Source organism: Rhinolophus ferrumequinum, chromosome 20 (assembly GCF_004115265.2).
Source record: "Rhinolophus ferrumequinum isolate MPI-CBG mRhiFer1 chromosome 20, mRhiFer1_v1.p, whole genome shotgun sequence".
NCBI lineage: Eukaryota > Metazoa > Chordata > Mammalia > Chiroptera > Rhinolophidae > Rhinolophus > Rhinolophus ferrumequinum.
Genome location: NC_046303.1, coordinates 33482813 through 33498529, shown reverse-complemented (window position 1 = coordinate 33498529; position 15717 = coordinate 33482813). Strand labels below are relative to the sequence as shown.

The window sequence follows — 15717 nt, the reverse complement described above, 5'->3', positions numbered from 1 at the left end:
CATAGCAAAGAGGCTCCTCAATTTAGTGTCTGGGCATAGCACGGGGTAAAATTTCAGTGCCTCTGAAGCAGTGAGTATGCTCATAAAAACAATAATTTATTCAATTCACTTTTTCTTCCCTCTGATGTTTTAAAGTGTACTCATTGATATGAAAATGTAGTCAGTTTCTCAGAAATTTCTCAAAAATTTCTAGGGTATACTCATAGCAACCAGGGAATTCAGTAGGTGAATAATGTGCAAGTTTCGGTGTAAGACAGTCCTCTCATTTTGGGGGGTGAACAACAGAGGAAGAGAATGCAAAAGCTGCAACATTACTGACCCTGGGGGAGAAAGGACGCGTTTCCACTTCCAAGAGGGCTTTCAAAACCAGCATTAGAGTGGTGGCCTCAGGATGGCCATTCTTTGGCAGCCAAGAGTGAGTTAGGGATACGCAGTCTATCTTTCCACCAACAAATGGAATTAACAAAATTCTCCAACTCACTCTGGTAAGAAGCACAAGGCCAGAGAGGGAATAAAACAGTACACATGACCACTTCCACCAGGTAAAGGCTCTGGAAATAACTTTAGTGGATGGGCTGTTATTTCTGTAAATATCATCTGTGAGAGACCTACTGAATTTAGGAAAGGTTTAAATTTCCTATCTCAGAACTGTAACATAGGCCTGGAAAAGACACAAAAAGAAGAAGTCATGGAAGTGGAAATGCTAATCTCTTAAACATTTCCCAAATATACTAGTATATAATGTTGCCTGACCCTTTTTTGAATGTTTACTGCCAACAGGATTCCTGATTTCTGATCACAAAGCAATATTTTAATGAAAATTCAAAAACTCCAAATCCGTAAAGTGCTGAGGACACAGTGTTGAAATAACAGATCCTTTTTGCTAAGACCAATGTGGAAATGTTAATAAATAGGAATCCCATTCAACGTCAGCCATTCTCTCTCAGGTGACAACTTAGATGGTGTGAACTGGAACCTCTCAGAATTGATTCTTCAAATATTACCAAAGACATGTGCTACCCCGAGCTTCAAGTGTAATGCCCTCAACTTCCCCAGCAGCTCTGCACCCTACAACCAAGGGTTCTGGCAAGAGGTGTGCTTTGGGGGTGCTTCTTACAACATATCTCATTAAAATATTACTTGCATTTATGAATTTAGCTCCAGCTTACGTTTCTGAGCTCCCAAATTTTTCCAGACTATAAATATCCAATTTAACAATGCCAGCAGAGTAAAAGAATTCTACATATGGAATTTCATGACACAAATACATTTATAGAAATGCAAATAGGGGATACTGGTCCTTATGAAAATTGCCTCTCTCAGCTCACATGCCACCTTGTAGTGGTCAAAAGCCGCATGGCTTGTCAAAGGCTATCCAACTGCACACATGTACACTTTAATAAAAGTTAGGGAACTATGAGCCGTATTTTAAAAGGCAATCGAGCAAGCAGCTGGATAGAACACATTTACAGGCTTCACAGCCCTCCTTGATGCTTCCTTAGGCCTCTTATCAGAACAAGAAGAATAGAGATCTCTGTTATGGCTTTCCTGTGGCAAGTAAAAGACAAGGCAACGATTTTCCAGTCCATTTCCCCTGGCAACATGCTCATCAATCACCAGAGGCTAGGACTTTGTTATTCTGACTGCAAGAAAGAAAGTTCAGTGGTCTCTGTCTGAGTGAAATGGGACTCTCTCCTACTCAACACTTTCGGTTACTATCAAGGGCTTGTTGCCTCCACCTTTGATAGCTTCAGGCTCAAAGGGCTGAGCTGGAACACAGCAATTTTACCTACCATGCAGATGGTTCAGTCTGGGATAAAAGCTATTTGGAATGTGTTTGGAGATGCCAATTTTCTAAATCCAACAAGGGGACTACCAAAGCTGCGGGTATTTATCTTTCTGTAAACAGTGCATCCTCAGCAGTTTCCATTTACTATCATCCATACTGGTCTATTTTCATCTTCATATGTTCAAAGGGCCACAATGGGAAGGGACAACAGACTTTAAAGGAAGACAGAAAAAAAAAGAAGCTTAACGATTATAAACACACATTCAAATTTCCTTTGTTTGGCATCACTTTCCCCTCTTTCCTCTCCTTTAATTTTTGAAGCAAAAGTTAGTAGGTTGTCTGAGTGGATAGTGGAGTTATCTGTGTTATTGTAAGGGCACATATATGTTATGAAGATCACTGTTAGTATTTCGAGTCTCAAATTAAATATTTTATTACTTCAGGACAAATTGGAAAGACACCTGACAGTCCTTCATTAAACTATTCTACATTCACAATATCTTATCTATTTGTGGGCAACCTCCCTGTACAGGCCAATACAGGTTTGAAAAGAAACATTCCTTTTTTTAGCAAAGAATAATGCATACATCCTAAAAAGACTTTGCTTAACTATATTATGTAATTGTTATGAGCTCATTTTTAACAAGAGGACTGAAAGTTGATTTCAAGTAAAAAATATTGAAAATCTAAAGATCATTAAAGAAACCCACACCAGTGCCTGCCACTGTAGTAAAACCAGGCTTGTAACTTTATTCTATATGCAGACATTACCTTAGAAGTTTACAACTCACCAACAAGTGCTTCTATTTATAATCTAATGAAATTCTTCCATAGCCCAATTATACTATTTAATGGTCAAATGCCAGTAAGATTAGAGATACTAACAATTGTGTCCGTCAGTCTTATTAGAAAATCTATCACACTTTTTCCCTAGTCTTTCCATGTTTGCTGTTTTATCAATAGCAGCATCAGTAAATATGTACTAAATGTTTTTTAATGTCTGCATATTGATTATTTTACAAACTCTCTCCTATTGTGTTGCCTAACAGCAAAGGAAATGATACTAAGCTGCTAATTCTTCTGTTAGGCTATAAGGAAAAGGTACAGATGTAAGAACTTCAACTTCTCTGTAATAGAGGGGCATTTCCTATGATACGTAGTGAATGTTAAAATGGTATTTTGTCAGATTACAAAGATATTGGGTTAAATCATATGAAAATTCCATTTTGGTAGGGCAAAAGCAGCCGACTACTGGCAATTCATATGGTTTACTGCAGTAGTAGTACACACTCATTTTAGATCAAAATCATAAACGATGGAAAATACCACAACAGAGATAGAACACTATTAGTATTTTAGTATATTTCCTTTTAGTTTTCTATACATGTATTTGAAATGTATTTCACAATTGGGATATTATATATACAGTTTGGATCTCATCTTTCTTTGTGCAATTATTCTTCAAAAATGAGTTTTTTGGAAAAATCATTCCATTGAATGAATTTTCGTAATTTATTTAATCATCTCCTATCATGCTACATTCTGATTCTTTAATGTAAATTTCTCTGATTATCTGTGAGGTTGAAATATTTTCCCCACCTATCTATGTGTATACATGTATTTCTTTGTGAAACTGTCTGTTCATGTTCCTGATCCATATATAAATTGAGTAATTTTTTTTCTTATTGGTTTGTAAGAGCTTTTTATATGTTAAGGATATTAAATCCCGTCATAATTTTTTCAAGTACTTTATTTGCCTTTAGTTTTATTTATTTTTAAATTTAACATTTTTATAGTATAATCTATGGATTATTTCTTTTATGATAATGCCTATAGTTTTTTTTTTCTTGGAAAGTTCTTCTCTACTCTCAGATCTAATATTTGCTTATATATTATTCTATTCATTAAAAAAATTGCAGCCCCCCTCATACACACATACTTTTTGAACTATAAAGTGTTTGGACTTTATACAAAACCATATAAGACAGCACTTGCTTGGTATCCAAAGCTGACAGTGCTGTCTTCAGCCTCCTAACCAGCACTAAATGTTACTAAATCAGGCCTATTTCTAGCAAAATTTACAAGCAAACTCAGCTGTCTCTTTTCTAAGGAAAATTTCCTGCTGTACAAAGGGTTACCTCTGAACAGTATCTCCATTATTTCACCCATGACTCCATTCCTAATTTTCTGTTTTCTGGCAGCTGCTCTCTAACTTACAAATAATGTGTGTCTTTGTTTAGAGTTCCTTAAAAAAACTGTATATTCTAAATGTGGAAGAAAGTTCAATTTATTTTACTTTGAAACCTGAGAAATCAATAACATGAACCATATGTTAATTATGGAACTTGGTGATAAATAAAGTAAGAAGTCCTGTGAAACTGTGGTGGTGAAAGTGATGGAGTTGAAACAGAAAAGGCAAGAAGTCCTTTCTCTTGGTGTGTGATGCTTTCATAAATCTCGCCGCTTGGGAGGGTACCAAGATGCAGCTCTGTTTCTTAATTCATTCTAATGTAATTTATATTTTACTTTCTTACCAGTTCCTAAGTGTTTATCAAGATCTACAGCCATGGTGAGATGCATATCAAGGGCTGTTAGTATAGTAGCAACATTTATAACAGATGATGTCAAAGACAAAACTTAACCAAAATTTTTTGTCTTTGTACGTCATTTATTTGCATTCATATAGTTTTGCACTGAAGACACGAATCAACCCATGTCTTATATCTAGTTTAAATATTAAAGAACTTCAGGTTTACAAGATAAATTGCTATGGCTAGAGTAATAATCATAAAGAAGAGAACAAGAGTTGGTAATGTAATTTTTCTGATATTTATACTCAGAATAATCACATGCTTTTAATAAAGATGTTTTAGGGGAGGGGTTATTGCAGGTACATAAAACTCCCTTTTTTCCCTGGCACCCATTCAATCAATTCTTCTCCTGTTATCACCAACCAATTCCTTCCTTCTTCTTGTACCCATTCCTCCTGACCCAGAATATATTTCCATAGAAGGAGGGGGACGGGGGAGCAGCAGCATTACCTATAGCTTTTACACCATCTGAGTCTCAACAAACACTTCAGGTCTTCAGCTGTGGGTGATGGTGAATTTCTCAGTTCCAGGTTTGGACATTAAAGTGTGATATATTTGTGAAACTAAAACGTCGACAAAGAGTAATGCAAGTGTTCATTCCATACTAACCATATCCACAGAACATCTTACATTGAGGATAACTTTCCAGATCGATCAATACCTGATTGCTCAATGTAGACTTAATTAACCGTTAATGCTGCAGTTCCTAAACTTAATTCATAGTGAAACTTCCTATGCCCTGTGGTCCCCAGTTCCCTGCTATGTTCTATTTTAGCTTTCCAATCTAAAAGTGGTATGACTATACTAAAATAGAATGATAAATATTTCTTTGGTTTTGTCCAAGAAAGGAAAAAGGAACAAGTATGGTTAGGGACAACAGAGAGCAATGGTAAATACAAAAATCAACAAAGCTACTAGCTTATATTTGTTAAAGACATAGGACCACGACTGGAAGAAACTCTGAGCCCTCATGGCTTCTAATACATGAGCCTCAGGGGGCGTACCTGAATTAATATGTGTGGTCACACTGGTGTCAGTGCTAAAAATCTATAACAAACACCATTTAAGGCTCACATAGTTTTGGTTCCTCATCTATAAAACAGGGTTGGGAATTCTGATCAGTTACCTTTGGAAGTCTGATAATGGTTTACTAATTTAAGACCACAGAGAACTATGAAAACATAAGTGAAATGAAACAAAAAGCATCTTTCAAAGGTTAAATTGTGATGTGCCGTGAACACTTCTTTTTTAAAGACTAGATTTCTGAATGGCTTAATAATTTTTAGGTAGAATTCTCCTGTTCTTAAGCGTCTTCAATTTGTATTAATGAGTTAGCATTTTCCAATAGAAATAAACCTTCAGTGCTTTTAGAACAAGTGTATGTACAGGTGACTTCATCTGGTCTTAGATTAGAGCCTTCTGAATGGCCGGGGTTACCTGTGCACAGGCAAGCATCTCAGAATGCAAGGGAGGTGTTTCCATTTCCTAGTCATGTCATATGCCCACTGCAGGAGAGTATTTTTTTAAACTGTAGGATCAAAAAGCATCATCAGAGGGTACTTATTAGAAACTCCCTCCTGGGATTATGTGTGGGACTGGGGCATGGATTAGGGCAGGGCTGCCATGTGAAATGAGCACCCTAGTCGGTGGTCCATAGATGATTCACTGAGCACACTTGGAGGAGAAGCAGAAGATCACATTTACCTAATGTCATTAACCCTTTATTAGGCAGTAACTCATTTTTGCAACATTTGTTGAGTCTAGCCTATTTTTCAGGCATCCGAATTAAGCTTACCGTTGTACGATAGTGGCCAGAGTTTTCTGAGATTAGATTTACACTTGATTATTTCTGATATTCAAGGAATTCTCTTTTCCTTCCTGACACTTCAAGTGTCACAGTGAGCAGAGGCTTGGCAATAAAGCCCTGATTTAGACACAGGAATCCAAATTCAAGTCAAACTCTCCTCTGATTTTCCAGTGGATTCAACCTTTTTTGGAGAATTTTGCTCTTGAGAGTGATGATGAGGAAGAGGAAGAGCAGAGTGATAGTAATCGCAACAAATATTTCATGCTGGAGATATCTCTCATGATTGCCAAGGTTTTATTACAAACTGTTAGTAAAAGCATTTACTAATTCAACAAATATTTACTAGAACCAGTACTGATTTCCTTAAGTGCAATGAAAAGGATTGATTAATCCTTTCCACCTTTCTTAGGAATGAGGAATAAAATACTATCTTAGATAACTGATGGATACCTTCTCTACGTGCCTTTCACTAATTTAAAATGTAGTGACTGCAAATTACTAGCAATTGCCCTGGTAGAATGGTGTTTTCTTAACTTCCAAAGACCACAATACATAAAGGTATCTGAAATTTATGGACAAGAATGATAAAAATCCAAACGAATAAATATTGGAGAGTATTGTCAATTAGATTTTTTAAAAAAGAAACTTAACTCTTTGAAGCTGCTACTTCTCATGGTGCGGATAGGGAAATTGGCATACAATGGTGAATATATACAAACTTATGTTTAAATTAAAAAAAAATGTGTAATTAACCTAATTATCTTTTAGATATATACCCCTAAGAGATGAGAATGGGGTCTAAAATTCATAGCTTCAGTCAATTTCTTCACTGGACTTGGTTTCCCATCCTTTGTATAAAACGTATTTAAAACAGTCCAACACTGAAAGAGAACAGTTTCTGGAATTTTGTTAAGTCAGTACTGTAATAAAAGAGAAAATGCTGTACAGCTTTAATGGAGATCAGTTATTGCTTTTAGACTGTAACTAAACCAAACCAACCAAGGAAATTCTTAGTTACAATGTGGATAATCCCACAGTTTCCCTGCCCACCATAAAGAACTGAATGTGGTGAGACAAGTGGATGTGTTGACATACGACATACCCTCAGCTTATTTTTCTATTGTGTGTGTGTGTGTGTGTGTGTGGAGTGCCAAAAAATGTACACATTTTAAGAAAAACCTGTAGCAAAATTGTAATATGCAATATATACCGATAACACAAGATGAACACAAGTCATGTATATACAGTTTTTTGGCACCCCTGGCATCTCTGGTATATATGACATAAAATCTATCCTTGAGAAAGTATAACGGGAATATTGATGCCTATATTTCAGAGTTAATTAGAGGGTTAATAAGGCAAGACCTAGTATAGTTACCAATACTTGTTTACTGAGGGTTCCTGATATTCCAGACAGTATGCCAGTACTAGGGATACTGCAACAAACTAGAGGTCTGACTTCAAAGCTCTTACCGTCTTCTAGTTGGTCAAGATAAACAACAAACGTAAGAAATTACTTTCAGCTCAGTCTCATGAGGAAGATAATATAGGACAATTGTGATGTCATGTGGCAAACCATCATTAGATATGGAGCTTTAGCTGAGGTGGTCAAAAAAGGAATCATGAAAATATGACATGCGTTGGGGCTAGAATGACAAGAAACAGAATCCTCCTTGTGGGGCTTGGGAGGCAGAGGTGTGGAACATTCCAATGAACAGGAAGTACACACACTCTGAGCTGGAGACATGTTGGAAGAATAGAAAGAAAGCGGGTGTGGCTGAAGAACAGTGAACCAGGAGAAGGGTGGAGACAGATTAGAGTCTGGAGGGTGTAGGAAGAAAGAGCACCAGATCATGCAGGACTTTTGATTTTATTCTATAGGTCACAGGGAACCACTGGAGAAAAGTTTTCATTAGGGAAATAACACTTCTATTTATATTTTAATACGGTCCCTCTAGTTGCTATACAGAGGATGATGGAAAAAGGGGCAGAAGTGGAAGCAGCACATTGAGTTAGGAAGCTGCTTTGATGGGTTGGACTAGAGCTTTAGCAGTGAAGATACTGAGAAGTAGTTGGATTGGGGATATTTTTTGGGGGGAGGAGGTAAATCACAAGTACTTGCAAATGGATTGGATGGATATTGTGAAGAAAAATAAGAAACCAAGGATGATGCTTAGGTTTGAGGCTCAAACAACTGGGCAGACGGGGAAAGCTTGAGGTCGGAGAAGATTCTTGGTCTATGTTTGATGAAGAGATATCAAATGGCTGGGTGACCACAATGCATTTAGAGTGTGGGGGAGCGGTCTGGCTGGAGAATAAATGATATATGAAGATTCTGGACTAAATGATATTACCTGGCCAGAGAATATAGACAGGGAAGAGGACAGGGCTGAGGGTAAAGCCTGGGATATTCCAACATTTAGAGGAAAAGGGCCAGAAAGGAGACTGTAACCAAGAAGTTTACGCACATGCTAAACTTAAATGAGGAATATGCGTCTTCTATGCAGGCCGTCACTCTGCTATCCGTCACAATAGTGATACAGACTGGATACACACTGCCTGTAACCTTTTAATGGGCTCTATAAACAGATTCAGTGCCGAAGGTGAGGAACCATTTTCTAAAGAAATTCCAGCTTACCTGTTGTTAGCTTCATCAATGTGTCATTTGCTAATTTTAGTGAGTCAGCATTTGTTTTAGTGAGTCAGTCTTGCAGAACCTTTAGAAAACACTGTTTTTAAACTCATATTTCCTGTTAGAAAAACAAAAAACAAAAACCACCAAACCTCCAAATAACTCTGTTATAGTTTGTTATCACATCCTTTTAGATAATTATGTATTTGCATAAGTCTGTCCTCTTTCTCCCGATATTTTCAGCTACTACAAGGGCCTGTGAAATTGCTTAAGGATTTGCTTCTGGGACAGTCCTCTAAATCTAGATTATCTAAAAAATCCTCCCTGAAGAAGTTCCTTGAGTTATGGAAAGTTACAACAGCTCACTCATCCTACATTTGCCCTGAAACTCAGTGTGGACTCACTCCCTTCGTATCATTCTCTCCTATTTGAGTCAATGGCCAATTACTGGGACTACTTTGATTTAACGAACTAGTCTCCGACTGGCCACTTAACTTTTGCTTAGCAGTATATCTGATGCTCCACTTTTAAAAAAAATCCTCCCAAATTCTGTGTGCGTGTGTGTGTGTGTACACATACACAGGTAAGGGTGTGGATGAGGGTGTTTGGTTGGAAAAAACATTTCCTTTGAGTCAAAAGGCTATATTTGATGCTGACTTTTCACAGAGAAAACCTAATATAGGTTACATTCCTGATAAAAGTTCAGATGCCTGCTTTTTTTTAAAAACAAGCAGAATGCCTCTAATCACAATAGTTAAATACTACGAATAATGTGCTTTTTATAAGGCATAATAAGGGTCTAGAACGTGTATAAATCAATTAGGTAAAACATTATAATAAGAAATCTTATAAAATGCTCCGTTAATGTGGAATGTTAGTGGAACTAAAAGGAAAGACTCTTAGGTCTGAGGTTGGAGAGAGCCTACAGCCAGAGACTAAAGGGGAAGCTGCGGCAGAGAAACGCAGAGCCTAGAAAAGCTGTGTGTGTGTGTGTGTGTGTGTGTGTGTGTGTGTGTGTGAGAGAGACAGAGAGAGAGAGAGAGAGAGAGAGAGAGAGGGGAAAAGAGACAGTAGCAGTGATGAAGATGGTCGGGGGTAGAGGAGGAGACAGTGATGCGTAAGGGTGTGGGGAGCATAGGACCTTGAGTACCAAGAGAAAAATAAAAACTGGGAAACCACACTGGCCAGCTACAAGCTCTACGAGACCAAGTGTGCTGTAAGAGTGAACTATTGGAAGTCAAACTGCTATAAGTTGAGGCCCATCTGAGAGTAAAAATCAGACTGACCTATGAGACATCCTTTGCACCAGACCTACTGTTATTGTAACGTCTCACTTTGCTTATTAAAATTAATTTTATTAAATAGTCCTCTCAGGTATCTTTCACATACAAGTAAGCATGTTATTTTAAAATTATTTCATGTTACTATGAAAAGCAGTGTGCATTAAATATCAGAAGAGACATGTGCATGTGCACGTGCTTTAAAAACATGGTCTCTTCAATTAGTCCAGCCATGATAGGCGATTGAAAAAAAAAATTACTTCCAGGATCCTTATCATTATTGTGGAGTATTTGTTCTTTGAATTTCTTGCCATGTTTTTAAGATCACTTTATTATGCAACATCTGCTCTGAATTTCAAATGTGATAAACAGAGTATGAGTGTCAGTGGCAGATGGCTAATGACCAGAAGCGACAGGGCATTCAAGCCTGCCTTGTTTTCAGAGTAGCGATATTTTCATGTTAATTTGCTCTGTGTCCTGCAAAGATGAGACAAATCACCTGCTCATAATTCAGGCAAAGTGGAGACCACCAGAAGCTGAGAGGGGCCATGGCTTGATTCCTTTAGGAATGAGAGTAGGGAAGGTTCTGGGAGACTTTCCTCATCTGCAGTACAGGGGACCAGTCAGTCACTTTGCATTATGTCAGCTCGAGAAAGATGAATCAGCCCTGGGCATCCCATACTGACACCAGAGCCACTGTTTACTGCAAGCAGATATTATTCATGAAAACAGATATTTCCCAGAGGCAGAAAACAGGTGCTATTAAGAGTATATGTCAGTCTCTGAAGTCTGGGTTTTGTAAAATAAACCTAATAGTATGCTTTATCTCCTACTGAAACTATTACAACCAACAGAAATCTCTAGGAAACATTCAACTGAAGATAAAACGAAATGTAATTCACAGAGAAAATGACCCATACAGACACACAAACTTTGAGCTTTTTTGGCCTTCTCAAGCCCTATAGAATTCATTTGTCATAGAGATACATAAATAAAATAGAATTTTTATTCCAAGATTGAGTCATCCAAAGAGGCCATATGGTCTTGAGCTAAAAGAACCCTGTCCTGTTTTGGAGAGGCAGTTGATCTCCTTTTTGTGTGACTTTTCAGTGCCTTCGAATTTCTACTTGTGAAATTATATTGCCAATTGCATGTTACATGAAACATGTTACATTCACAGAATGTCCAAAGAATGATACCAGGTTCTCACAGAGTTTATAAATGAGAAGCCAGGTCATTTACTAGGAAATATAATATAAAGGGAGGCCTAAGTACCACATTTTAGTTCAGTAAAACAGGGCATTACATTTTGAAAGTATGGAAAGCGTAAGGTTGTACACAGGAGTCTCTTTCCATATATATCCCACCATATATGTGTAGTTCTTTTTCTGGGTTACAAATGACGAAGGAAGAAGGTGAGGGAATGTTCTTCCTGATCTTTTCTTATAGGGTGGCAGATAAAGGCATGAAAGACAAAAAATAACAATCTGAAAGGCCTGTTTTTTTCCTCATAAAGCCCCATAAACAGAAGGTACTATTTATCGGACTCAAAAATTTATCATGAACCCTAAAAGAAAAAAATATGACAATCATTAAGGTGTCAATTACTGAATCATAGGTTTTAGCTTGGAAGGCCAAGAAGACAGTATCAAATCTCAAACGATCAAATAAAAATTAAATAAAGACAGCACCGAATTCCTTCACAATTAAGTAGATCACAAAATAACTCCTGAGTTAGAAAGAAGAAAGCAAGATATAGCAATGATAAGCCTCTGAAGCAAAATTTGATATTTATTGACTTCACAGTATAGCAGGTAATAGACTTCTTTATGAAAATGTCACCATCAACATGAATGGATATACCTTAGGACATCAAGAAAAGAGATTGAAGAATGTGATGAAAACCTCATGATGAAGTATGAATAAGATGTATCTGTTCATCTGTTTTTTTTAGAATAAGGTATATTTTAAAATATTGGAAAGAACCACCTATACTTTTATCTCATTCTCATGAGCCTTTCAATAGCAATTTTCAGTTCAATATTATCCCCTTAACTCACTTTATCAAAGTCTGACATGAGCACTATGCAATAATTACAAAATTTCCCCATGAGTTCACCCAACTATCAAACTTCACAAAAACTTAGGGATTCACGGGATGGTTTTGTGCCTTAACAAACAAACAAACAAACAAACACAAACGGGGTTTAAATGCATTCAAAAAACTGTAATATGATATAAGTAAACTGGGAAAATAAGCCCATCATGGGGTTATTAGAAAACAAACAGGTTTGATGAAAATGGTATTGAACACATACATTTTACTCCTATAATATCTAGTCAAGAGACCACGGAGCACCCCAGTTTTATCCAACCTTTGCCCACCAGTGCAATTTATGTCCTGAATGAGCACTAGAATATCTGGAATTTAAGTGGGCTGACAGGGAACCAGTGCCACAGTAAACACAGTGGGAGACACACAGGTGGTTGAGGAAAATTACCTTAGCCTATGCATCCCTGTTGGAGGTCTTTCCTTGATTTTCTACTTTACATATATTTCATGTCAAAATATTTTACATATTTATAATTATTTTGCAACATGGCATGTTCTGATACATATCAGACAATGTCAATAATATCAATGATTTTTAAGAATATTTTAGAAGATACTTTGGGATGATAATGCAAAAAGTCCGCTATAGATTGTGCTTATGGACAAACAGGTTTTTGTTTTTGTTTTTTCACTTGCAAACACCCCCTAACCTATTTAACTATAGAGAACGTGTACCACATGCTTCTGTGTGCCCTTACCTCTTCCCTGATACTCCAATGTCCTGGAACCTATGTTCATGACTAATTTAATTCTGGGTGCCCAAAGTGCCTAGCACAGAACTCTCCCTGTACATGGTCAAGTAATATTTGCACAAGTGTATGCAGAAAAACTCATTACAATAAAACATTCTATATAAAGAATCCAATCTATGTTCTCAATAGGTTGTTCACCATAAGGACATTCTCTTGATACCGTTGTTGAGACTTCTCACAAATGAAGTCTATGTAATAATGAAATATTTCTGTTCTCCAGTTGTGTGCTTCAATTAACCAGAACCTCAACTAGCCGCAACCTCCTCCCTAGCAGATGTTTATCCTGCATACCAATTCTTAAAAAGAAATCAATCACAGAAACCATGTAAGTGTTTATTAAAAATATATATTGTATCAATTATATATTCAGCTTAAAACTGTCCACTGGATGATATTCTAGTGCTTTTCAATGATTATTCATGTTTTCAGTAATGACCTTAAAGGATCACAAATGCTCAAATTACCAGAAAAACAAACAAATAAAAACAAAAAAAACCAAACAAAAAACTCCTTAATATTTAATAAGGAAAAAAAGTAGATTAGCATAGTTCAGAAAATGTTTAAAAATTAAAGAAGATAAAAAGGGAGAGAAAAAGTGCTCAAGTGCTTCAAGACAAATGAGATTACATCCAGCTGTAAAAGTTGATCAAATGATATTTGGGGTGAGCCTTGGAAATTTTAAGCAGATGGTTATGGGCGAAGGGAGCAAAGAAATGGCAATGAGAAGGAGAGCCACAGAAGCAGGAAATTATGAACCACACTAAGATAATGGGGATTAGTCCAATTTGATCAGAAAATAAGAGCTCATGAAAAGGGGCTATGCCCCCTGCATGTTGAACATGGGGTTTTGGACAAACTCATAAAGGAGAGCACTGAAGCCATAGGACTGGAACAGAGTTTGAGAGGGAAAGGGATGAAGAGATAGAGCAGATAATTAGGAATACCTATACTTAAAGGGATTTAATGTCATTGAAACTGCTCAGGAAGAAATGAGACCATTACTGAGCACCATTTTTTTTTTTAAATAAATTTTTTTTTATGAAAGGCAGATGGGAGAAAATAAATTCTATATTAGTCTAAAACCAAAGGAATAAATCATTCAATATGTCAAGTTCTAAATGTGTCAGTATCTGCGAATACCACCTCGCCACTATCACTTAAAGACATTTCTTACTGTGTTCAGAAGATAAACTATTTTCAGTTATTCACTCCCTATCTAAAATGATGCTGAATTCTTTAAAATGTATTTTTTTTATTTTTCAATTACAGCTGACATTCAATATTATTTTTATATTAACTTGAGGTGTATAACATAGTGGTTAGACATTTATGTAATTAACGAAGTGATCCCCTGATAAGTCTAGTACCAACCTGGCACTATACACAGTTATTACTGTATTCTTGACTATATTTCCTAGGATATATTTTATATCCCTGGCTATTCTGTAAATACCAGTTTGTATTTTTTAACCCTTTTAACTTTTTCACCTGCTCCTCAACTTCCCCTTCCACCCATTCAGCAATGGATGCTGAATTCTATAACTCATTTCTAAACAGTGAATTGATAAGGTAAGAAGTGTGTTTAATTAAGTCACCTAATTCACAAAACAAAAGGGTCTTCATGAAGACCTGCACATAATGTGCATAGATCTAAAAGATCAAGTGGGAAGTTCAATTAAATAAAATGGAATGAAGACCAACAAAACTTTGTAAGTAGCTTTTCCCACGAGACTTAAAAGAAGAAAGAACTCCTAGGAAGTACACTGTATCTAGCTTGCTGACCTCTAAGGACTTTAAGTTGTCTTTGAATCCCAGGAGTTTGGAATGGTACCTGGTGTTTAGGCTTTCTATGTTTTATGAACGAGAAAAAATGGAGAAAGGGCCTAATAATCAGTATTTCAGAGTTACATAGCATAGATATGTCCTGCAGCCAGTATACAATTATAATATTCAATGTGCTCATGAATGATGTTTCAAATTATATCTCTCAGAGTTCATGAACTATCAGAAAAAGACTGAGCTATATTTACCACATTATACTTTACAAGATTAGAGCTAGATAATGTACAAATAGATAGTTTTCAATAAATGTATTAGAACTAAAGGATTTTCCCAGAGTCCTAAGATTAATGAACTAGAATATATCTTATTCTGTAAACATCCCACTTAGTTATATTGGGTATATCTATATCTATATATTGACTTCCAAAAGCTTTAATTCTATCAATTTGCGTAAGGAAAGAATGCCATTGCTTCATAGACTATAATAGTGTGACTGTTTGACCAGTCACACTGGTAGAAAGATGATTCTTAGTACCTTTATGGTTTCCGTGGGCACTCCAGGCTCTGGAACTTTATCCAAATAAGTGGTCAAGTCTTGATCAACATGTTCAAATACTAATGTTAGTTTGGTTTCTCTGTCTGTTCGTGACACTGTGCACACATCAAATAACCTAAAAGAAAGAAAGAAAGAGATATTAAGTAGGTGGCAATAAGCAAAGAAGTAACCTGTATGTCTTACACATAACCCTCAATCTGATTAAATAGAGGAGAAAAAGGCAAATGTTTGATCATGTGATAATACGTAAGAATACCTAAAGGGATATGACACTTTAATATCAATATGAGGATTTCCAGTCAAGATGTCAGAGTAGGTAAACCTTGTGCTTGCCCCCTCTCACAATCACATCAAAATTACAACTACACTAAAAAAGAACCATCAACGAGAATCGCCTGAAGTCTAGCCGAACAGA

At 36.4% G+C, this 15717-nt stretch overlaps 1 protein-coding gene across 8 annotated transcripts in view; it reads right to left on the bottom strand.

Annotated features, from left to right (window-relative positions):
* The window catches only part of CDK6 (cyclin dependent kinase 6), a 226415-nt gene that overhangs the window by 142891 nt on the left and 67807 nt on the right, over positions 1 to 15717 (bottom strand). For all 8 annotated transcript variants that reach the window (XM_033088192.1, XM_033088198.1, XM_033088199.1 and 5 more), the window contains exon 3: positions 15282 to 15417. In XM_033088192.1, coding sequence (XP_032944083.1) covers positions 15282 to 15417 — 136 coding nt within the window. The remainder of the gene's footprint in view (positions 1 to 15281; positions 15418 to 15717) is intronic.